This window comes from Halichoeres trimaculatus, unplaced genomic scaffold, assembly GCF_033239565.1.
Source record: "Halichoeres trimaculatus isolate MK-OKI-2021-1 unplaced genomic scaffold, fHalTri1.1 fHalTri1_scaffold_1, whole genome shotgun sequence".
Taxonomy (NCBI): Eukaryota; Metazoa; Chordata; class Actinopteri; order Labriformes; family Labridae; genus Halichoeres; species Halichoeres trimaculatus.
Window position 1 is genome coordinate 12,492,253 of NW_027437179.1, and position 26,153 is coordinate 12,518,405.

Below are 26,153 nucleotides of genomic sequence, written 5' to 3' on the forward strand. Positions count from 1 at the left end.
TGGCAGAGCCACCCACCTCACTGTCATTTGAAAAGCTGTAACATTGCTGTGACCCAGCAGTAAACAAACACTGTCAAAATCATTTGGGATTTAAATATCTCTGTGTATTCATCCTGTGTGAGAGATTAGTGGTATTAGCACTTACCTGTCCCAGACTAAAGCACATTAATCACCACTCAAGTGTCAGTTGTTTTTGTTGAGTTAACTTTTACAAACCAAAAGGTCAGGTAAAAAAAAATCCTGTCCTCTTACACTTCCTCTGTATGGAAAGTATTTAATGTAACATTTGTAGGATAATACATATCATGTTGTATTTTCAGTCACATTACCTTTCCAACCTTTCCAATTAACACTCAGACGAAGAAACCAAAAGAGCTGTGTGTTTTCAGAGTTTATAGAAACTGAATGACATCATTCATTAGTCACGGGTGAGCTATAAATGATGCTTCTCAGTTAACACCAACATACATGATTAAGGCCTTCAAGCTTGAAAAGTTAAACACATCTGAGAGAGCAGATTCACTCATTTAAATGACCATCATGTTTATGGAGAGCTAATGGAAGAGGTTAGAGAAACAGATTAGGAGTCTATCAAGACGATTACGAGATCTCAACGGATCGTTGGTTTTCTCACTTTTTACCCTATTTACTGATCAAGCATTGCTGCTCGAGACTGGTAAATCCTTTTTAATGCATGAAAGGGCACAGAAACCTCCAAATCAAGCTCATCATGTGGTGTTATTTCAGACTGACCACCAGACGAGACCCAGACATTCAAATGAGGACTTTGCAGTGTTGTCACGGCATGGATTCATTAGGTACTGACTCCATGAACAGCAAAAGCACACACACAAACATATACTCACACACACACACACACACACACACACACACACACACACACACACACACACACACACACACACACACACACACACACACACACACACACACACAAACACACGGAGGAGAAGTAAAGAGAATGGACAACCTAAACTGTATTGGTTCCACCTTCCCAGGTCTGCTTTCAGGGACTATCAGCCAAACAAAGACTCTTCTTCCTCAGAGAACCAAAACTGGCCAAACTCCTCAAAGTCTGCTGATCAACTTTGACAACAGAGTTAAACTTAAAGCGTCCGACTGAGCTGCACTACAGCATGGTATACCATCTCTACTACAGCATGGTGAAGGCAACCAAGTACATCATAGGTGGCTAACATAGACCAGATGTGTCTGCAGTTTGTCCCCGCTCCATTATAGCACTGGATCAGATAGGTTTCCATTCAAGTCAATATTCCAACTTACAGTGGATCTTTTCCGTTGCAGTCCGTCTGCATGGCTGGTCTATCACGTCACAGGTAATACGTAGCCATCCTACTTTTGCTGGACATGGAACTGCGACCCATAACTTCAGTGTAGGAAATATCAAGCAGGACAAGAAGTCGTGACCGGTAACTGCCTAAAAACACCCAGTGACTTTCAAAATAAAATTAAAAAAGTGTCAAAATCAGTTTGTATTTAATTTGAGTAAGAGGACAAACCAACATAATGAGCAGAGCCAGACCAGGAGTCAACAGGTTTGAGGTTTTACAGCCCAACATGAGTGAAGAGAGACTTATCAATGGAGTGGAAAGCACGGGAACTCCTTGGTCTGTGACTCCAGCTGTCTATCAGTCATGCAATTTGCTGGACTGAACACGCAGCCAGTGTTAGTTGACTAACGCAGTCAACACGCAATGGAACGGAGTCGTACTGCAGACATATCTGCTGTATTTGAGGCATGAGATTGAACTCCTGCATCTGGACACCATTTCCACCAACAGACACAGCAAACGTCTCACAAGTGCTTAGACAAAAAATGAGCTGACTCAGGGACAGCTTTTATCTCACAGCTGTGGCTTAACAGCAACAGTAACGAAAAACGATGAACACAGCAAGGACTGACAACGCATACAACAACACAAACATGGAGGAGTAGTTTTTTACCAAAGTTACTTTAGCTTCCTGGTGAGTTCTGGTGCTGTTTTCATTTTCTTTCATGTTGCTTGTCCTACTACATATTCCGTATCACTTTTCGATATTCTGTTGTTTACTTATACATAATTCAATATATCATAATTTATCTTTTTTCTTTGGTGTTAAAATTCAGCATTCAGATGACAAAGCAACACAAAACACCTCAGAAATAGAAAACTCATATTCTGACAGAACTTACTGAAATTCACTAAATTGTGCGATTTATCCACAGATTTCAGCCAAAGTAATGCACCACAAAGCTCTATACACCACTCCTCAGATTCTGAAGGTCTTTCTCATGTTATAAAGCCCACACATACTTTAAGACACGAACAGTTGTAAGCCCAGCACGCTCACCTCTAAGCTGTTAGTAATGAAAAGATACGTCCAGGCACCACAGGCTTCCTGTTGACCAGAGCGAAGGACAGCTCCGTCTGTAGAAACACAGCCGAGGTCTTGATGAGATGTTGTCCAAAGCGTAGGGTCGACATTTCCCACTGATTCTCAGGCCTGGAAGAGACGGGGGGAGACGGCAGGTGGTCAATAACATCAGACTGTGCAAGGATACTGTTCGTTGAACACATCCACAGACAGCTGGAGGCTCTTGTTGAAGAGCCTTAAAGTTCAAATATGCGGGCGAGGGGGCGGAGCTGGGTTTTTACCTACTACTGAGAGAAGTCTTACGGGCTCAGCGTGGTGCCAAACTCACTGTGTGCATGTTAAGTTCTGCTTGTGGCATGATCAAGTAAATTAAATCAAGGCGGTTAAAAAAATCAATGGAAGAACAAATGTGGATAAATGGGTGGACTTTCTCTTCAGGCTGGTGCGTTAGAGGGGATGTTGAAGCATCTGAAATATGAAAAACGACAATCTTATGTTGTGGTTTCAATAATCACATCTTAACCTTAGGACATAAGGTAGCTTTTCCTGCATTTCTTTGGTTTATGTTCTGTGTGAAACCATGAAAGGCCAGCCTCTTGGATCAGTTTAGGGGGAACAAATCAGGCCTTAAATAGTCTTGAGTGTGGCCAGCCTAAGGGAGAAATCCGTAAAGAAATACACCAACAAAATTATACCTAGCCTCACATATCAACAAAACAACCCAAGCCATTAAAAATAATTATTATCACAGAGTAATTTGCTACTCAGCTCCAAATGTTTGTGCAACAGCTGAACTTGCAGTCAGAGCCTTTGTCACCATCATCAATACTAAAGGCAAGAAACAGGAAGTCTGTGTTCACACTGAAGCTGTAAAAATGGAGGCATGAATGTGTTATTTATGGTATCTTTATACAGAAGGTGAAAGGCTCAGCATGAAAGCTGCTGAAGGGCACAGCTATATCTTCTTAAAACATTGTTAAACCCTCTGCGAACTCCTCTCTCAGTGAAGTAGAGACGTATATAAATCAGCAGCCCTGAAGGTTCGACTCTCCGATTCTACATTTTACAAAAGTTTAACCTTGGCATTGGAAGTGATCGATCTCATGAATTGAAGCAACAAAAACAGAGCTGATTTATTAAATCCAGATGTTAAAAAAAGATCACGGTTTTCTTTATCACAGCTGAAGCAGAAATGAACGTTATTGTGACTCTCGTCTGTGCCGAGATGAATCCATCTTATCGGACCGTGTCTCTGATAGAAAGACAGTGTCACATTTGACAAACTCCTCCATCAGCTTTTACACGCTTGACATCCTGCTGAGAGAAACCATTAGTGCTACCACGCAACTGACGTCTCTTCAGACACTGTCTCCAACCATTTGGAGGAAAATGAGAAGTCTGACACAACTATTTTGCTGGAAGTGACAGAAATTACCACCAACGTGTTTTGGTACGGAAATATGACATTCATGTGTTTTGTATTTTCTGAATGTGATAATGGCTTATTTCATTGAACCAGAAATATGAATATGGAGCCAAGTGTATCTCTGCACCATCAATGTATTAACAAGGGTGGGTCCAGACTATCTTCCTGTGAGCAATTTTTAAGTCTGAATTGTTCGGTTTCTTATGCAGCTATTCCACATCAGTGAGTATCACTCTCTGTCTGCTTTGATTCTTTTTTAACCTGCTTTGTATGTTCACATTCAGGGCAAAAAATATATATTTATGTCACTTTATGTTCCATTGCTAGTTTTTATATAAAAGCTTTATTTCTTATTTTTATTTATTTATTTATTTATTTTGACTTATTGATATCTGATCATTAAACATTTCCAAAGACATCCTAATAAATAAAGCAAAGAAAAAGGAAGAGCCTGTATTCCTTAAGCCACATACTATGTATAATAATAACAATAATAATAATAATAATTATAATAATAATAATAATAATAATAATAATAATAATAATAATAATAATAATTATTATTATTATTATTATTATTATTATTATTATTATTATTATTATTATTATTATTATTATGAAATTCCACTCAAATTCCAAAACCAGTTATAGGCATTGTGCAATTTAAATAAATAAATAAATGAAATTTAAAACATAAAATCAAGGAGGGGATTTTTATTTTTAATTATTCAATTTAATTTAATTTAATTTATTTATTTATTTATTTTATTTATTTTTTTGGGGGGGTGCTTGTTTGTTTTGCCGGTTATGTTTGTATTTTATTTTAATTAATTAATTTATTTATTTTTTATTTGTCTTGGTTTAATAATGAAAAAAAAAGAAAACAAGCAATCAAAAGACCTAATCCTTTATTTTAAAGTAGGCTGGGTCCTATTATATCTCTAACAGTTGCATCTTTGAAGCAAACTGAAATGTTTTGAAACACTTTTCTGCAACTGCCAGCCTGTGATATGGGAGATGGCCTAATGAGGTTTCAGGGCCATGTATAAGGACTGATCACGACTACATGGCAGGAGATTAAAGGCAAACAGGTGCCTCAGTCAGACTGTAAAAAGTTTCATAAAACCTAATTGATCAAGATTTTACATCATATTAAAATAATTTGTTTGCCCTGATGTCAGACCTCATGTGGCCTTTTCAGCTTTTCTGTAGGCGCATCATCTGCAGCGCTTCACCCTTATTTTATCCACATCTCAGCAAACTCCTGAGCTAGGAATGAAAGCATGTCTAGTCCATTAACAGGGATAAGAAGCAGATTGTTCAGTGTGGACACGTTCATTCTGTTGGGCTGATCACAGAGGATATGATTCATGGCACTAAATCCACTTTGTTTTATAAGAACTTTTAACCTTCAACACACAGAAAAGTTGGACATCGACGTCACAGGAGAGACAACAAAACAACATTAAACTCAGGCTCTGAAAGTGCAGGGAGTGTTTACAGAGGGAAACGGTGTGTGAACAGCAAGAGTCATGGCCTCTAACCTGTCCATCATACATCCATCCATCTACCCATCCTTTATTTTTACTGCTTATCTCATTTGGAGCCATGGGTGGCTGAACAAATCCCAGCTGTCATTGTGTGAGAGAGGCTGGGTTCACCCTGGATGAGTCACCAGCCAATCACTGAGCACTTACTGACAAACCAATATTTACGGGCCCTTTAGAGCAACCAGTTTGCCAAACAAGCATGTCTTTGGAGAGAAGGAAATCTGAGTATCTGGGAAGAAAAGACACACACACACACACACGCAGGGAGACCACGCAAAGCCCAGAGACAAAGGCCTGAGCTGAGGCTAACACCAGGTTTACCTTCTTATTTCTTAGTTCTGCTTAGTCTCACCTTTTTCCTCTCCTGTTTCCTTTGCTAGTTCCCTTCATCAGGCACACCAGTTTGATCTTAGACTTGTATTCTTTGTGTACATGTTCTTACTTGTTATTTTCACCTGTTTCATTGAACCTTCTTTTAATTTTTCATTCAACATTAAAGTCATCAAAGTAAAACTCCATTTTTCTTTAACTCTAATACTCAATTACTTTCAAATCTCCTTTAACCTCATTCTGATAACATCTAATATGTGATTCATGTATGTTAATGTTCTTTGGACCTTGCAAGACAATGAGCTTGGCCTTGTTACAGCCTCTAAATAATACAACTAAACCAAACTATCTAAGATAATTGAATGAACAAAACCCTAAAACCCCAAAACACTTACAGGAAAATGTGAAGAAATCACTGGTCTGCAGAAGAAACGTCACGCAAGGTTTTGATGAGAAGAATGGACAAAGAAGGGTCAAACCACAAGGAGTAAGTTAACACAGGTGTGTGACAAGACACATGTGACTCCAATGAGTGCAATCACACAGCAGGGAAACATGCAAGGACAAGGAGTAAAACCAAGGCCATGTCCACACGTAGCTTGATATCTGGGAAATGATGTATATTTTCATACGTTTATGTCTGTCATCCACATGAAACTACAGTTTTACGTCACTGAAAGCAATGATTTCTGAAAACTTCGGCCAAAGTGAAGATTGTGGAATACTGGTTTCATGGTTTCATGTAAACAGAGTTTTTGATTCTCAAACTTTTCAGCTGAATGACAGGGGTTCATTCTGATTGGCTGGCACGAGTTTCACATCTAAAAAACACAGCCCTCACTCTTCAAATGCTGATAATTTTATAAAAAAAACTTAGTTTACTTTTGCCACTTGATTTAAATAATTACTTCATCATCCCAATTTCTTTCCATATCCTGTGTCCTATTCTTTCCTTCCTTCCTTCCCTCCTTCCTTCCTTCCTTTTCTTTTCTTTTCTTTTTTTTATCCTGAGTCTTTTTTTTTTTTTTTTTCATTTTTACATTTTCCTCAATTTCTGACTTCCTTAACCTCAGTTTTACAGAAATCCCTGATGCTCCTGTACCACATTTCTTTCACTTTCCGGGGGAAGAGCCATAGGAAAAGTAAAACAGTATACCTCACACTAGCCACGTATACATGGACCCAAATATTCTGCTTGCATTCGGTGTATTTGCTCAAAGGGAAAGAATTTAACCTTTGTATACACCTCATTCTGAAAGAAAAGTGCCAATCCGAATGGACATTTAATCGGTTTCACAGAGGTGGAATATTCCTTTCCCCAAACCGATTGAGGTGTCATGTATCCCCTCAAACGGAAAGTTGTCAGGATGCGTTCTTTTAGCGCATGCTCAGATATGACGTAAGACGCAACTAGAGACGTTCCTCAACTTTAAAAATGGCGGCGTGCCGTCAGCACTGGACTGCTGCGGAAAGTTTGTTTTTGATCCGAACTTTGAAAGAAATGAACATAATATCAAGACTGGACGGACGACAAACTCACAATACGGAGTATTTCAACACCGTGATAAACAAACTGTCGTCCTCCAGCTTTGATAAATCTTGTGATGTTTACGTTTTTCTGCGCATGCCTCATTGACTATTCTGTTTGGTTACAGCGGCGCATGTAGACCAGAGATTGGAATATTCCTCTTCATGTATACTATTGTTTTCGGAAAAGTCATTCGGAAAGACGAAAAACTCCTCATGTATACGTGGCTACTGACTGGAGCACTGGTTTGTTTCCCTGCCAGAAAATATTTGATTCTACAAATATTCAAAATGAAGGATTAAAAAACTGCTGTCACATATGAAAGTGTAAGAAACCTGGGGTTTAAATCCCAGGGAGAAAAAAAGGGGGACAGCACAGGTTTTAAGTGTTTAGTACCTGTTGTTTACAGTGCTGCAGCCCCCTCAGCACTCCCACTACATGTTTACACAATTGTCAAATGATATAAATAGAGGTTACTCATACAGCACGGGGCAGGTACATTAACATGCTGTGATCTGCAGATCAAAAACTACTGGGACATTTTTGTTCTACATGTTTCAAGTGTGTGAACGAGTGTTTGTGCAAAAAAAAACAGCAATAACAAAAAACAATAAATTCTTGAAGTAAGCAAGAGCAAAGTAAACGTGCTGCATGTGGTGAAAAAATTAGATTGATTTATCTCTAATAAAACTTTTGCTCAGTATGTGATTACAACTACAAACTAAAAATGTAATCACTCTGTGCTGCTGGAGTTTCCTTTCTGAGCTGTAAGTTTGCATCTCAGATCCGCTCTTGGTGTTATGGCAACCTGACAGTGAGCAGTTCAGCCTGAGTGCAGCTCAAGTGCTGCTGCACTTTAAGATTTCTCTTCATGTTTTCCACCTGACGCACAAAGTTCTTCACAGAAATTCACTTTGAAGTGATCTAATGCTGGTCATACTGATGTCACACTGCCAACTTGCTGCCTCTGTATACATTTAGAGGCTTTTCCTAAACATAGCATAATAATCCAAATGAAAAGACAGATTGATATTGTTAGTCATTATCGCAATTAAAATAAGAAGAAAGCTGGAAGGAGAAGGTAGCAGAAAATGTCTCAACAACAGGACTATAAAAGCCTCAAATCGCTGTGAACATTTGTGTTTTAATCTGAAGTTACAGCACTTTGAGTTCACTGTTTTACAGATCCCTACAGCTTAAAACGTAGATGTAAGGAAGAGGAAAGAGCCAATGAGGGAAAAGCGCTTTTGCAAAGAGTATTCAGAGGATAAAATTAGGATCACATCAGCTGAATGGTTATATTTTCATCTGTAGGAATTATCAAACAAATCCTCTTTCAACACACACTCACACTTGCACACATTCACACAGTCGCTGGGCGATGGGATGGGTGCTGGGTCTTATGCTAACATCCTCAGAGAACTGTCAGGTTGTGTATCTGTAGAAAAGCACAGGTTTGCAAACTGTCACAGAGGGATGCCACGGTTGGAACATTTTCTCACCTGTTAACTCAGTTTGACATGTTTCAGAGTTTCAGTGTGGGCATGGTAACGGCTGATAAAGAAGCAGACTGGTGGCTTTGGATGGAAAATGTTTCACAAACTATGTCACGGAGAGGAAGCAACAAACAGGTATGAAAAGTTTTCTGCATGATCCTTTAACATGAAGGATTCTTTATAAAACCATGACTTACAGTGTTCTGTAGAAGTGTTTTACACGAGTATTTTTGTACACTGGAGTTATCTGATGTCAGGATTTACTTCTGTGTAACACAATGTAGAATTTACTGGAATGAGTTGTTCAAATTACTAAATCCACTGTTTTGATACATGCTGCTGCTGATCCAGTCTAAGTCTAATTTTAAGTCCCTGTTTAGAGGTGGGTTGATTATCTGGAATCAATCAGCAGCAGAGATCAAAATATCTGACAATACCGGGTTTTATAAGTCAGATAACTCATTCATAATAATTTAGTTTCAGAAAAACAAAATAGGTATTTTTCTTCAACATTAACTCATGACTGATGGTTTCAAAGGCTGCAGTGAAACCAAGGGTGAAGTGATCATGAAGCACACCTTGTAGAAATAACATGAGAGGAACTGCTTTACATTATAATCAAAATAAAAAAACAGTTTCCAATGCAAAATAATGAGAAATCCAGTTTAAAGGTGCACTAAGAAAAAAAGGTGTTTCACTTTGATAACTTTTTCTGAATAATACCTTTCCTGATGTTTCCTGTCATGTGTTTTAGTAGCAAGCAGCAACCCCCCGTCTAAAAATATGATTCCCACGCAGATCTGTTGAAAACTGCAGCTCTTTAAGATTTGTTCGAGGCTGGCTGCAAGAACTCTGGAAACCACATACACACCAAGCCAAAAAAAAGCTAGTTTTAAAACCATTAATATATATATATATATATATATATATATATATATATATATATATATATATATATATATATATATATATATATATATATATATATATATATATATATATATATATACATATATATATATATATATATATATTTGGAGCCTGATTTAAAAAAAAGTCTATTTCTTAAGCTTTTAAATGAGTTATACCTGTTTAAAGTCATTGCTGACTTGATTGACAGGTGAGCACCCTGTAACTTTTTGCTAAGAGGCTAAAGGCCCACCTCTATACCTTATCCAAACTGGAAACAAATCTGGGTTGGGTTCAGCATTTCTAATATGGCTACAGACACCAATAGGCTTCAAAACTCTGTATCAGGAATGAATGGATGACATCACACAGACTACATCCTTGCATTATACAGTCTATGCTTTATACCTGTACTCAGCTAATGATTAATTTCTTCACACTGAAAATGTCTGGGAGCTGCTCTTCCAGTTTGCACTAATTTGCATCTCTTGTAAAAAGACAGAATCAAAAAAAGAAACCATCCATAATCACAGAATACATTTTAGAGCAGAAGGATTTTGCTAATTAGAGCATCCTGAGTTGAAGATTTTTAACTATCTCTGTAACAGCAGAGACAAACAAAGCTCTTCATTTATTTAATTTCCAACTTATTGAATGAATATTTTTGTATTTTCTTTTCTATTCTTTAAATTTCTTTTTTTTTTTTTTGACAAATTTCCAAGCAAATCATCGTGAGTCCATGTTTTGATTGAAAAAAAACAACAATAACCAAGGACAAAACAAATGTTGGTGACTTGAAGTAAACACATGAGGTGATCAAAATGTGTTTTTTCTGTTAAATGCCATCTGTTGAAAACTTTTTCTTTGTAATAAGCACAGGTACGAGTTCTGAACTGACTGCTTTTATCCAGTAAACTTCATTTTGGATGATTAAGAACCATTTCAATACATTTTTAGTCTTCTCCTCATCTTTGGACCTCCAGCTATGTGTGTTTCTTCAAAGTTCAGGATTTCGACTTCCATAACTTACAGTTCAGATGTTTGATGGTTTAAATGTAGACCCACACCTAAAACCTCACCTGCTGACACCTAACTCTGTAAATATGGTTATAGGCCTCATTTTTCAAGGCTTTCAGTTAAGGCTCCATCCTTTTCAATGATGCTCGTCTTGAACTAAACACTAAGTTTCTGGTGCATGTCCGCCTTGTGAGGTCGGGGATGGAGGGGGCCCAGAATCATTGGCGTCCTACCATGACTGCTCTCATTACACCTAATGATGACTGTGAGAGGATCCCCCTCTTTGAAAGCCATGTGTGACTTCCTGTAATGGGGTTAAATGACGCCTAAGCGATTACACAGCTCCCTCTTGGTGGGCTGTGCGGTCTGACAGAGCCAGGGAGAAACTGAGGGGGAGGAGGGAGGCTGGAGCTGGGAGATAATCACAGCACCGTGCACACACCCCCTCCCTCCCGCCGTCCTCCCATCACTCTCTGTCTGTTCTCCTACCTGAACCGCTCAGGCACCAGAGAACCAGGGAATGAGAGAGGGGGAGGGAGGGGGAGAAAGTCATGGGTGAATTTGGATTTGGTCCCAAAAGACTCATCGGGCCTCTTTCTCACCAGCTGCCTGGGCTGCATTAGCATTCCAAATGCACCCTGACAATCCCACAATTAAGAACTAGAATGCTGCAATTAGTGCACAGTGAGGAGAGATGACCCAATTAGTGTTTACTTTATACAGATCCTATCACCTTCAATTTGTAAATGCCTACAGCCTTTTTTAGCTGCAAAGGCAGTAAAAGCATGTTTTTATAAAGAGCACTCGCAGCAGAGAGCAAAACTCTCACTGAGGACACAAAGGCTGTGACACTGTCTTTGTTTCCTGTGAATCTGAAAGTGTCCGTAATGTAAGGTGCAGTAAAACGTTTCAGTTTGTTGGAAATTCATTAACTGGTCAGAGTAGCCATTAGTGCTTATGTCAACTTTGGCAATAAATTACAAATCCTTGTTGTATCATCATAATTTGTAGGAGTTAATGGGTTTCATGGGGACTGACCGGGAGCCAAGACTGAACAGGAGGCCCCAAACAGGAGTCCATAAGCGCAGACAGAAATCTAGTTTTTATCAGAAATGCATAATTCAGTTTGAGTGGGCGGTGAGCTACGAACTATTTATCATAATCTTAATTCAGTCCTCGGGATAAATTTTGACAAAAAAGAAAAAGTAAATGAATTTGATTTTCCAATGCTGCTAATTCACTCTGCTTTCAACATGCAAATGTGCCATAATATTTTGATGTTTAGTTAAGTTTATTTTTATTTTTCTCAGATAAAATAAACGTGTTGGCCGCAATAAGAACACCAAAATCTACACCTGGACATTAGCTTGTCAGAAATGTTTTGTCTGTAGCTAATATTGAATTTATGAGGTTTTTTTTATTCATTTATTTTCTTAAGTAAATTCTTTGAGTTTTCGTTTGAGTAACAGAGAAAACAGAAACTAGTTCCTATAGAGGGATTATCACTCTACGTCATCATAAAGATGTGCACGCATCTTGACCGTCGAAGCAGAGTTTAGCTCCATTCATTCAGACGAGTTATTGTTTATTAAACACTAAATTCAACCTGTTATTAGCATGAAAATGTACGGTTGTCCTGTGTTCAGTTTTTAGAAATGATACTATACAACAGAGGCAGCGTCTATCAAGTCTAAACCGTTGCAGAGCAACCAGTGTTTTGGAGTTAATAGCAACCATGCGAACTAGTGACTCTCAGCCGACAGTATCAGTGATTAACGGCCGAGAGTCACCAGTTAACACGGTCACACTTTACACTGAAACACCAGCAACGTCTGCGGGTAAATAATTTAGTGTGCCGTCTTTATTTGATTTAGTTCAGTTCTCTGGACATAGTTTTCTGGTTCTTTTATTATGAACCAGGTCTCAGACTCAGCAGTCTGTGTGCCTTTTTTGGTTTGGGAGGGTTTCTGATTTATTGACACAAGTTTACATCCTGGTCTGTCACAGTCCAGTAAGTGTCCACGGATAATGCAGTCAGGAGCATTGAGAGACAGTTGTTTGTTTAAATTGCTCTCAGGGTACACGCCAGATTTCTCCGCAAAAAAGCATCTGTCCACCTAACATCTGTCTACTTGCTGATCTCTTCTATCCACTCACTGCTATTTAACAAACATGGGAGCTGTTTACCAACCGTAAAAGTGATGATATTTAGTTTAAAAAAATGTGTGGTTTTTTTTTCGTGGTTAAGTCCTCCACCTCAGTTGAAAAACTTTTTCTGCACCCAAGTTTTGCGCACATCCGGCGTTGTTGACAAACAAATATTCCCTCTCTAGACTTACTGCTTCCATCATCATAAGACACACACACACACACACACACACACACACACACACACACACACACACACACACACACACACACACACACACACACACACACACACACACACACACACACACACACACAGTGTTGATTAAGGCAGTTATTTTAGATTTAGTAGTAAGTTTGGCAAACCACAAAAAAATTTTTTGTCCCATTTAATTCTTTTTTGACCTTCATGGATTGATGTATTTATCTTTACCTTTAATCCACACAGTTCCCCTTTGATATCAACCATTCAGCCAATCAGAGATCGGTATAAAGGTTGAACTCTGTGATGTGCATATCGATCTAAATTACTGATATTGATACCAGCAGTAGTATCTGTAATGATCAATACTTGCCTGATAAGTTCCATTCTTGAGTTTCAGTTCCTCTTTTCTGTGTTAAAACTGTCGGTATTGGTATTTATATTCTCAATACTGCGTAACAACGGTTAGTTTGTGTGTTTGCTGATGTAATTATTTGCTTGTTACATGACTTTGGTGTTGTTTTCAATAAGCAATGATTGGGTTCTGTGAAGTGTCTGCCTCCATTTTCTCTGAGTAAGGTGAGGTACTTTCTCATGGGCTCAAACTGGTCAAGTCATTATTTCTTAGTCATTTGAATTTAACCCTGATGATCAAAGATTGAGGCATCATGATTATATTTTTCATACTTTTAGCATTTGAGCCATCAGAGCCAAGAAGTCCAAAGCATCCACCAGACCACCATCACACACACATCTGATGAACTATCAACCACCTCCCTCAAACAGAGCCTGATAAGGAGCAGAATAAAGCCCGCTCTCCCCCTCACCTCCCTCTGAGCTTTCCCTCCATCAGTGATGGTCCACCGGGGGCAGATTATTTTGCCGCTGAGGTTAACTATTTCCCTCCAACCTCCAAATGGGTGAAATGTTCTGATCAAACACCTTATCCATCTCAAGTCTAACTTTCCTATAATTAACTTTGCGCTCAATGGGCTCCAACACAGCTTCAACTCCTTTCACAGCAGAAAAAGAGTCGCTCACATTATTCATTCACCCTGCATGCTCTGTTTTCACCCTTAGCAGCTGGTCGACATGGCTCCTTTTGTTCTTGACCCGACCCCTACCAAGCCTGGAGTTCAACTCAATCATCAGCCCACACTATTTAACACCTTAGACCAGTAAATGGCTATTGATCATCACCCAGGGGTCTTGGTCAGATTGGAGTCAGGTGCTCAGAGCCACCGAGTCTGAGTGTGACTGTGTGAAAGAGAGTGTGCACATGGAGACGTAACGCTTTCAACTTTTAAAGAGGAACTATGAGGGGAGCAAGGACACGTAGTTCCAACATCATGTGTGACTTTAGCAGAAGGATGAAATGTTGTACAATCTCATTAAACTAACGTCTGTTTACTAACCTCCTCCAGGACAGGTCAGGAGTTTCACCAGCTGCTGAAATCACCAGTTAGTTTCAACTGTTCTCGGTTTTTGACCCGGTACATTAGGATGAAAAGACAGGGGATTCATTCATGTGAGCTCGCAGTGGTATTTATCACTAAGTTAGTCAAAAGAAAAAAAAAAAAAAGTTTTATCACTTCAAGCACTGTAAAAACCTCAGGAGGTTGATTTTTTTTTTTTTTTTTTTTTTTTTTTTGGGGGGGGGGTACATTCCTTATGAATAGGTGTATCTTTCCAACTTATTGGTAATTCACTTACATAAATAAATAAATCAATAAATAAATTTAAACAAATAAATAATTCAATAAATAAGTAATTAATCTATTACATTAATATTTTTTAAGACTTTATTAGTAAGATGATTATCTCAGAAAGACGTAGAAAAAAATTTTTTTTTTGAAAATCTAAATATCTCTTATGCTATGCCTAACCTGCAATACCTGCTCTAAAATGTGTAGCCTGTGCATAAGTGTTAAAAATGCAGTTTTTCATAAGTCTGCTTAAGGCTGGCTGCTGAAACACTGGGGGGAAAAAAACTGTTAAACCAATCAAAAATAAAAAAAAGAATGGTCTAAAAGATTTCTTGCAGCCTGGTCAAAAGAAAAATAAATAAATACATAAATAAATAATAACAATAATAATTAGGTCTAGGTTTCCCTTTTCTTTTTCCTGTATGGGCAGGACATTTTTTCCCCCGGAGTTATAATGATCATGCAAGTTTGACCCATCTCAGGGCACAGCTGACTTGCCTGACAAGCGGGTAGCTTGGATGTTTTTGCAAAGAGGCCAAAATCCTGCCTCTTAAAGGTGATACCTCCAACTTGAATGGGGCTTGGTTGAGTTCAGCATTTAAGTATGGCCACTGCCACCAATGGGCTTCAGAACTCTGTGTCAGAAACAGATGTGTGATGTCACGGAGACTACATCAATACAATATATCTAATTCTGGTTACACTCCTCAGTTGCATTGCACAGGTAGCTGCCCAGTCCTGAAGTCACAGTTTGCCAGCCTGAATGTGCTTCATATACACCCTGGTTTATCCACAGAGAGGCTTTATACAGCTTAGCTAACCCTGCAGAAACACAGCAATGAACTCCAGATCAGGCCTGATGTACCAGTTGCTAAAGCTAACAAACAGTTTAGTACCACACCTCCAAATCAACCACCTGTCACTCCAGGTGTATTGGCGATTTCACTCCTGTGGTGTTTTTTTTTTTTTTATTTTTTTTTATTTTTTTTTTAACTTGGCTCTTGTTTGCATCCAATGTATCCTGCTTATAAACAAATCACCCCCCACAGAGAGCTGCCACTGGTTGTAAAGGAAACTGATTTAGCCACTGTTTGTCTTTAATTCATGTGTTTGTGGGATATTATTCTGAGGCCTTGAATTCCCTGTTTGAACTATCAATATTTGTTGCAAACTTAATACTGTGGATTTTAATTCTCAAAAAGATAATTCATAATAGATGGCTGTTCATACTATTAATAATAACAGAGGTATAACAGGACTCAAATTCAGTTGGACTTGTTCCTCTGTTTTGAAAAACATTTTTTTGTAACAAAAGTAGAAATCCAACACATAAAAAAAGATTTTTCTTTATGAGGAACACAGATAACTTAACTTTTAACTATTTAAAAGTTCATTGCTCTTACTCTTAGAGCTCAGGTGTTCAAATAGTGGGGTTTTTTTGTTTGTTTGTTTGTAAAATTAGCACCAGATCCCTGCAGCTGCCATAAACTAAGTATCAGATGACACAATAACATTAATGTCAGAACATGGATACACAGGAAATGAAAAAGAAAAAGCCTTTTTTTTCCCTGTACCAGGAGTAAATGTAATACTATACTTTTTAATGTGACCTGTCCATGTGGAGACAGCCACCTCCTGCTGTATGAAGGGCTGGTTTCAGGTACCTCAGCCTCAGAGTGACCGAACCCTGTGAGAGTGTGTGCAGCATGGCTGCTTTGACTTGTGGCGCTGTAAGCCTGAGGGTAACCTCAATTACATGTGCGGCTGGGGTAAATGGCAGCCACCCACAGCTCTAATCTCAAATTGCTTTTCACAGCACAGTTTCCCTCAACACACAAGTTTGACTTCACCTCCTCTGGTAATAAATACACAGGAATACATCACAGAGGTTGAGCAGGCCTTCTTTCTTTCTTTCTGTTTTTCTTTCTATCTACCTTTCTTTCTTTCATTCTGAGACAACTAAAATTCAATCCTGTGACATCCTCGTGAGCTCTAATCAAATCTGTTGTTTTCATTAGGACTATATAACAAGATACTCTGCAAGTGAAATAATGCAGTATGCATTATTATGCATGACATACATAAAAAGTAAAAATGTATCCAAATTTAAAGGTTCAGCCCTGTTGGTAGAGCCAGTAAACTGTGTGAGTGGAGAAAACTGTCTTTCTTGCAGTAGTTGTAGGATCAATTCAAGGACCCAGATTGATTTGGTGTATGATGTTCCCCCGTCTACTCACCTCTGTGTCTCTCTCAAGCTCTCTAGTAAAAAAGCCTCGCAATGTTTTCACAGAACTTCTCCTATAGTTTAATCCTAGATCCTCAAAGCACCCTGGCCTTTAAAGGGCTGACAAACTTTGAGGAGCAGTAAGGAGGACTTTTCAGGGGCTCACGAGTTTCTCAATCCGAGGGGAAAACAGCACACAGACAGTGAGAGAGAGGATTATTCTCTAAACACTGTGAGGCTGTGAGTTAATTAAACGCTATAGATTGGATTTTGCAATGATCATGTTTGTGCTCATATTTAAAAACAATCAAATACTGCCAGAAAGGAAAGGAAAGGAATATGCAAAGTTTTACTCATGATGTTCTCATGATGTGAAGGATGTTTTTTGTTTTATTCAAATGATGTGACAAAACTAAATAAAGGCAGAGTTACATCTTCAGCTGCCATACTGGTACTTTTCACTCTCATATACTGGTGTTTCCAACCCAATTGTATTTGTTTATATAGAACTTTTGAAAAAACAAGCAAGATTATCAAAGTGAGTAAAAATCAAATAAGAATGTCAATAAAATGAATAAAATAAATTAGAATGAAATAAAATAAAATGAAATAAAATAAAATAAAATAAACGACATAGAGACAAATACGAGCCATTAAACACATCGGTTAAGACCATAAAAGATAAAAGGACAGAGATCACATGACTCTCACGCTGAATTAGAAGATATAGAAAAAAAATAGTTTTAAGAAGCTATTTAAAAATCGGTGAGGTGGGGGATACTTTCATTTGTAGTGGCAGAATTTTCCACAACTTAGGAGCCACAACAGAGAAGCCCAGAGCATCTTGGGTTTTTAAACAGATTTTTGGGACAAAGACGTGACGGTGATCAGACCTCAGGGACCGCAAGGGAGTGCAGACATTTAAAAGGTCTGAGATATACCGAGGTGCTGATCCATCTTGAGATTTAAAGACTAAGAATAAAATTTAAATGAATTTTAAAACAAACTGGGAGCCAATAGAGGAACACCAGGATCGGGTGATGTGTTCATGTTTCTGTGTTCGCGTTAAAAGGCGAGCAGCTGCATTTTGTAATGAAGCTATAGCGTAAGTTCAGTCAGGAAGACTGTCTGGGTGTTCCTTTCATTCATTCACTCTCTCATCAGCTGTCTAGGAGGGAGGCGTGTCAGTTCTTTCTATCCAATCACAACTTCCCTGCTTCATTGGTTAGCCAATCATCACGTAGCTGTCAAACTTTAAATTTTGCGTTGTCTGCTGTCAGTCGTCTTTCAGGCTCTGTGCGCGTCCCACCTCCTGCCCATGCACCTCCAGGTCTCATCCCTCCTCCTTCCGACGCACCTTCAGGATCTTCCTCACCTGTCAGCTCACAGCTCTACGGTCTTCATCGGCTCTCCAAGTCCCATTTTCTCAAGACTTTGTACCACCACCAGTGTCTAGGCCCCATGGGGGGATATTCATAATTTGTCACGAGTTCTGCTCCCCTGTATATTTATCATTCACATGGTTGATGGGGTCTAACCGCCAAATCTGTTATTTTTATACATTATATCATTAAACCTGTTCATAATCCTTTCTGGTGTAAGTCTCTCCTGATTGAACTAATTGTATGTGGTCAGCCCACCCCGATAAGAAAGGCATGTCTGGAGCATGCTCTAATGGGAAATTTATTCAATAGAGATACTTGTTCATAACAAAAATTAACAGAACATAATATCTAGTTATCACAAAGAGAGAAGGTATTTTTGTTGTTTGTTTTTTATCTTTCTTTGGACTAACCATTCTCAACGTTAAGAAGACTACATCATACCTAAAAAGGATCGAGGTACCAATTTCTGTTTCTTCCTTGCTCAGAGTTGCTCTGACACTGTTCCTACGTCATCACAAAGCCAAACTTTTTAAGCAGAGTTTTGAGTCCTCAGAGAGGATCCTAAAAATGTTTGTAAAAATGGGTACAGGAGCTCTGTTGCTGATTCAAACAGTCAGCTCCTGCTCCAACCAATGAGCCTGTTTCCTGCTTCCAACAAATCGACTTTGAGGACAAAAAGTTCACCTGCTGTGAAACATATCCCACCCACTGAGAGGTGTCATTGAAAACAAATAATCTATGTTATTCTCCTCACCTGTCAATGGTTGTAATCTAACTGCTGTTTGGTGTAAATATTCAATAAATGAATAAAGTTTTATTTTTACACCACAAGGACAGCAGGACAATGGTCACTGCAACCTCCACTCCTGAACTGAATCAGTACTTGAGCTGAATGCTAATCCAACACTGACAATAAACTAAACCTTTGTACAAACAGGAGTGTGGTCCAGATCCACAGAGTGCAGGGCAAACATGCTCTGCTCCATTCATTTAGTTTGTGCTCACAAACTGTGTGTATTTAGCACCTGATTAAGAGAGCAGCTCATTATGCAGTCAGCTCGTTTGGACGGAGGCCAACAGGGACACACTCCCTGAGATCACTGGGTTCATGATAATGAACGATATTAAACACTGATGATAATGTTGGCCTGTTTATTGAGACCAAAGTTCATCAGCACCTTTCCAGGAAAATAATGCTGGAAGCTAATCTGTGGGACTTGATTTTGTAAGTGGAGTCACTTCAAACAAGGAAAGAAAACTGAAGATCCTGAATCTGAAATAGAGAAAAACCAGCACCACATTAATAGAAAGTATCAAAGTATCATATTTATGTCCAGGGGCTTGGTTAAGTATATGAACATTTTTTTGTCATGGGATCTACATTTGGGCTGGGGATGAGTGCTTTTCTCCTAATTTGATTCAATTCTATTACAATTTTTGGGATGCTGATCTGATTTAAGTTGTGATTCCACAATATTTCCAATTTTAGGGATGTTAAGTTTGCTTCTTAAACACCAGACCATGTAAAAAAGTTGTATGATGTCGATGTCTACAGATTATATCAGAAGCCATATTTTCCCCAAAAACTGCACATCACATGTGAGTCAGTTATCAAGATTTATGCAGGAGGAGATGACAGCTCAACCTTTTTCCAACCCAGTTATAATCAAAGACTAAAATAAAGGACTTAAATTAGAGGGGAAAAAAAAGACTGTTGACTACTGGCCTGGCTTCCCTAGTAATTATGTTAGTTTGTTGTTGTGGTAAAGTCAAATATGATCTGGCATCCACTAAACTGGTGCCATGACAGAGCAGGGATAGATGGGTCATTAAACTGGTGTGATTTGGCCCTAACTCACCATTAAAGGTAGATCCGTCAAGATTTTCCTAAAAAAGTAAAATGTCAGCTTGTACAGAAATAATCCTGCTCAATCTTCTCCTACAGGCCTCTGTATATGTGTGTCAGGGTCTGTGTCTGCCTCAGCCCCCTACTCCGTGTGTATGTTAATGCTATGGTTGTATCAGGGTGGAGAGTGGGCGTGGTTACCTTAGCCAATCACAGCAGGCTCAGTGCGCATGTGACTTTGCGGGTTGATAATAGACAGTAAAAAAAAAACAAAACAACAACAAAAAAAAAAAACGAAAAAGAAAGAAATATATCGATTTTCAAGCAAAAAGTCAGAATATAAAAGGGTTAAAGAAAAATCCTGATACTTCGATACATCATTTTATTTCTCCCACCCCACCATTACGAAAACACTCATACATCAACTTTGACTCTAACCAGAGGTCTGGAGTATCTGAATTAATGTCAAAGACTTTTGATGAAAAAGTATTGGGTTTTAGTAATCTTTCATTCATTTAACTAGAAAGTAAGATCAATAGAGTAGCCTCTAAATATTACAATAGTTAATTCAATTAGTATATCTGTCTTTTGACCAGATTGTTTTAATGACGACAGTTAGCTTACAGGCTCTGTAAGGACTATCCAACTGGTGTTAATTGCCGTGGAAAATTTGGGTCGACTCCATTTCCCATGAGCACCATCACCCAATGCCATGAGGACATGGCTCTCTCTATATTTTCTTTGGAAGCCAATTGATCGAAAGCAGTTTTTCTCTTTAACACTGTGGCTGTTTTCCAAACCACGTACTACATACTACATGTGAATGTAGTATGTAGTAGGCACTACATACTACCCACTGCTTTTGCTTGTAGTATGTAGTATGACTGTTCTGATGGGTCTGTTTTTTCGTATACTACTCTGGTTTCCAGTCTCGGAAGGTGAAAACAGAATCATCATTCTTGATTTCTAATCTTACACCAAAAGTTGTATCGTTTACTGAAAATAAATCTAAAAGAGATTTTTTATTTTTTTACAGCTGATGGAAAAACAACTTTCATATAATCCACATATAATTTAAAGAGTGAATTAGTGATTTATAGGGGCTAATAAATTTGTAGATTTAAACACCTCTTTTACCACTGGAAGTGATGTGATTTACGGGTTTTTCTTCGCATCACTTCTCTTGTATCTTCTGGACGGTCGAACATTAGTGTTGCGTTGTTATTATAATGCTGATTAATTCCAGAAGATGGTAGAATTTCACCAAAACCTGCCACTGCATGGACAAACAGCATTAGCGCTGTGCATTGTGGGAAACAGTATGCCAGGCAGACTGGTCCGTTGCATACTGAGAAATGATCCTGTATCAGGAGGACATCCAGAGATTTTTAGTATACTGTAGATTTTGCAAGTTTTCACATACTACCTACTACAGACTGTATTTCAACCAAAATAGTAGGCACTACTAGTGTAGTAGGTGGTTTGGAAAACAGCCTGTGATTCTTTGTCTACTACTTTACTACTTTTCCCAGGGTGCAAAGCGATAAGGTAATGCATTTATGTAGTTACATAGAGATATTGTTAAATAGTATATTTTATATATATATATATATATATATATATATATATATATATATATATATATATATATATATATATATATATATATATATATATATAAAGCAGCTGGTGCTATGGGACGTTCTGTAACTAATAGTTCACACATGCTCTGACTACATCCTCATGCTGGGATGTCCCCCAGATGATAGGTGTCCAAAGAACACCTGTCTAGAGTTGGCCTGTAAGTGCCTTTAAAGGGAGTGGATGTATTCATCAAGCTCTTTTTTATGTATTTTCTTTGTGTCTTCTTTCTTATTTTTACTCCTGGTCATCTACACCACACATACATTGTTAAATAAGAGAAGCTCACTTGACTTGTCTGCTGTTATTTTTCAGCTCAATAAATAACTCTGCTGGGTTCAGTTCCAATTTTTAAAAGGTCCCAAACGATTTTTGTGCTCTTCATTTAACAATTTAATGCCATCAATTAGTAATTTGTAGTCTGGTTTTACATGGTGCAGTAAAATCAGTGATTCATGCGCTTGTCTTAATTACTTATTCCAACAGGTTACTTGACTCAGTACATCTTAAAAGGCCAAATGTTCAACTGCTGTTCTTTTCTTTATTACTTTTTATTCTAAGTGTCACTGAATGATGCAGATCATAAAATGAGACCTTCATGTTCAAAGCAACCTGCGAAAAGGACACTATTTATAACAGCAGGAAATTATGTTAATAAATGAAAAGCACACGTTATTTCCTCTGCCTGCGTTGATGACAGAAATGAGGTTTCCTGACGTTTGTTGGAGTGTGCACAGGGACTCATGCTTAATCAGCCAAAAAAAGAAAAACCTCTGAGAGGTCAGGCACTGACGTAAGACCAAAGGCCCCGGCTTGCAATCTGTGTTATTTCTCCCCAAGGAGTTCAGCGGGGTTAAGGTCGGTGTGCTGAATGTGCCAGTCAAATTATTTCACACTAAACGAGTCTGTGTTAAACTGACCACGGTGTGTGATTTTCCTGCACCACCAAAGGAAAACTTCAAACTGTTGCCAATTAACACCAGATTCATGCTAGATCTGTGTCTCTGCTCTGTTGGGGTTTGGCTTTGACCTCCACACTAACTGCGTTGCTGGTTTGCGGCATTCAACTGAACCTCAGCACAGCTGGAGTCACATGACCAAAAGATTTCCTGCTCTTTCTACCTCAAAGATAAGTCTCTCTTTATCCCTCTTGTCTTGATTAGACTCTTAAAACCTCACACCTGTTGACTCCTGGCCTAGCTTCACTCAATATGTTGGTTTGTTGTTGTAGTAAAGTCTAATATGATCTGGTGCCATGACAGAGCAAAGATGGATTGGTCATTTAAACTCGTGTGATCTGGCCCAAACTCACCCTAAAAGGTAGAGTCTCCAGGATTTTCCTGAAGAAAAAAAAAAAGGCAATTTCTACAGGAATAATTCTGCTCAATCGTCTTCTACAGGCCTCTACAGTGTTGCCAACTCCTCAGCATCAGAAGTAGCTATAGGCCCGCCCAAAAGTAGCTAGAAGTCCCCAGGTTTTACTTTTTCTTTCTCAGCAGGGGAGGGGCAGCCTCGCTGTTCTCAACTCCGTCCAAACGGGGAACGAGGGAAAACAGCATTTTTTAGCAAATAGTATTTTTAATAGTGACAAAATCGCTAAGTTGGCAACACTAGGCCTCTATCTATGTGTGTCAGTGTCTGTGTCTGCCTCAACCCCCTCCTCTGTCTCTATATTTATGTTTTGGTTGTTTTGGGAAGTTTCCGCGCGGAAAGTAAGGGTGGTTACCTCAGCCAATCACAGCATGCCCAGTGCGCAAGTGATTTTGTGTTGATAATAGTGAGTGGAGGAAGCTAACCAGAGCAGCAACAATAGTGGATCTAGCACAGAGAAAGCACCAAACAGAAACAACGAAGCTGAAGCTTGGCTTAACTTTCACTTGCTTTTGGGCACTTGGAGAGCAGCATGAGCTTTCTGCTAACCAGGTATTTGTCAAATACCAGTGGTTAGCTTGTGCTACATGCTAAGTCAGGAGCACGGCTCTCGCGTCTCTCTCACATAAGAAACGTGGTGCAACAGGCGGTTGCTGGGCTAGTGAGTGTGTTCCTATTGTCACGGTCGAAGGCTGTGGGTATGCACTGCCACTGGCACTGATCGAAGGAGGTGGGGCCCGGTTAGTAGTAGGCTAATGGAAATTTCTGCAGACCCTACCTTTAAGCGCTTAGGTTCCTGAGGCCTGTATTTTTTCATCTGAGTGCTATAAAGTTAAGGCAAAATCCCAACAACCAACATATTTCTACTTCTTCAGAGTCAAATGAGGTCATGATTTATTAAAAATGAGGCCTGGTGTTAAGCATGGTGGTTTGAGGCGTGTGTGCAGAAGCTTAGCCACTGAAACCCGGATTATAAAGCTCAAGATCTTACATTGCTGATGAAGACGGGCTAAAACTCTTAATAATGTGGTATAACAGCAACACATGGTCAGATATGTATTATAACATGGGATATTTTGCTGTATTTTATGGGAAACTGTTACAAATTTTGCCAGGATAGTAAAACTCACCCTACAAATATTTGGTGCGTGGTGAAATGTCACCTCCAATAATTCTGACTGATTATTCGCAAACAAAACCAGGATCAACCAAAGGAGAAACCACGTGATCTTACACATTTGATTTAATAAAGAGTTCCATTATATAGCTTGTTGATTAAAGGGTGTTTACTTTTTTTTTTTTTTTTAATGTTTGCAGGATGTGACCTAAATGGAGAATATTGTTGTTGCAATGTAAAAAATGTTGTGTTGATCTGTGTTCTGTTCTCATGAAGATTCCATGGTCTCCCCTACAGAGCTGTGGTGGCGCTCTGTCATCTCTCAATCTCTCACCTGTACAGCTGCCAATTCACCTGCACACCCGTGTTTCATCACGCTCATCAGGAGGCAGCATCTCGGCCCTGCAGAGTGAGGAAACCAGTGCCTGAGTATCCTCGCTCCAACGTGGTATACCAGCCGATTCTCCAGTGCAATTAAGTGAATTTTCTGTGTGACTTATCCCTCATTGAGTTACCCATATCCTCTCCTTCTACTCTTGTGTCTCCTCGAGCCTCCTGCACCTCCTCCCAGCTTGAGCCACGCTGCCCAGCTCTCTTACGTACTTCCACCTCAGCCTTGCTCTCACTCCTGCCTGCGTGAATCACACTCACCCTCAGGATTCTAGATCTGGATCAGAACAGCTGACAAAAGCGGATTGGCCCGGTGCATGTTGATGAAAGTATTCTTAAAAATGAATAAATAGACTCTCTGTTCAGGTGACATCACACGCTGGCTTTTCTCGGACAACCCACAGGAAAATCACGCATAATGTCATTTGCAGACATCAGACAATCGGGCCTCTGCTGGCTATCCCCCTTTTTTTTTTTTTTTTTTTTTTTTTGACCAAGCTATAAATAAAATTTTAATTTTCTGTATAAATTTGCATCTTAAAATGGGACCTAATTAGAATACCTTGGTTTTCTGCAGTTTTTTGCTCTTCACGTTTTTTATTGGAAGTTGCTGATTGTGTTACATCAATTTTGAACACATACACCCTTTACTTAGGTTGTTACTGTCTGCCAATAAGGCTAGTGTCAGTGAAACCTTGATTCGGCATATCTGATTTTAGTACACCAGAGACAGGATCAATTTTAGGTTCAGTGATGCTGAAAAGCTGTTGCTGACTGTGAAATGGAAGTAAAGACGTGGTGTATCATCGGCAGAGCATGAAAAGTAAAGAAGTGGTGTAAGGTGGGGGTCAAAATGTCTGTCCTTTTAACAAGCTCCAGTGAGGATAAACAAACACATGTACATTGAATGACTGCTGTCTGAATGGCCGCGCTGAAGAAAACCAGTCACAGCAGGTTTCAAGGAGAACGCCAATAAGGTATTAGTCAGTCCTTTTCTTCTATTGATAAGACATTAAACAATTCATTGCAATCCAATAGCTGCTTGTTGAACCCTGATCTCAGCCTCCCTACAAAAGGAGATCACACTTATTAACTGAGGTCAATTTAAAATCAATTAACAAAGAGTAAATAAATGCCAAATCATTCCATCTGTCTGCCATGGCAGGTAGCCTTATGTCTGCTCAGATAATGGGAGCTCGGCCATTTAAATGGGGTTTGATCCCATCTGCACTCCTTGTAATTCATTTGATTCAGCTGAGCAGGAGGATAGCCCTCCCATCAGCAATTTCTTTATTTCTGTGGGTAGCCTGGGCAAAAAAAGGAGAAATTCAGAGATAGAGAAGCACAACAGTGGATTTTAATTAAAGAACTACATCTACAACAGCCCTCCACTGTGCTTCTAGCCCATGTGTATCATACGCAACACAAATGGGACTCTTGGTGAAAAGAAAATCTTATTTAGATTCAATT

The 26,153-nt window shown here is 38.9% G+C and overlaps 1 protein-coding gene across 3 annotated transcripts in view; it reads right to left on the bottom strand.

The window, feature by feature from the left end:
- Positions 1-26,153, bottom strand: part of fhit (fragile histidine triad diadenosine triphosphatase) — a 476,436-nt gene that overhangs the window by 285,415 nt on the left and 164,868 nt on the right. For 2 of the 3 annotated variants that reach the window (XM_074675648.1, XM_074675656.1), the window contains exon 4: positions 2,402-2,526. In XM_074675648.1, the coding sequence (XP_074531749.1) occupies positions 2,402-2,507 (106 nt within the window). In that variant the 5' untranslated portion in view covers positions 2,508-2,526. Of the gene's footprint in view, positions 1-2,401; positions 2,527-6,098; positions 6,190-26,153 lie in introns of those variants that run through there. The other variant, XM_074675665.1, reaches the window with a different exon arrangement.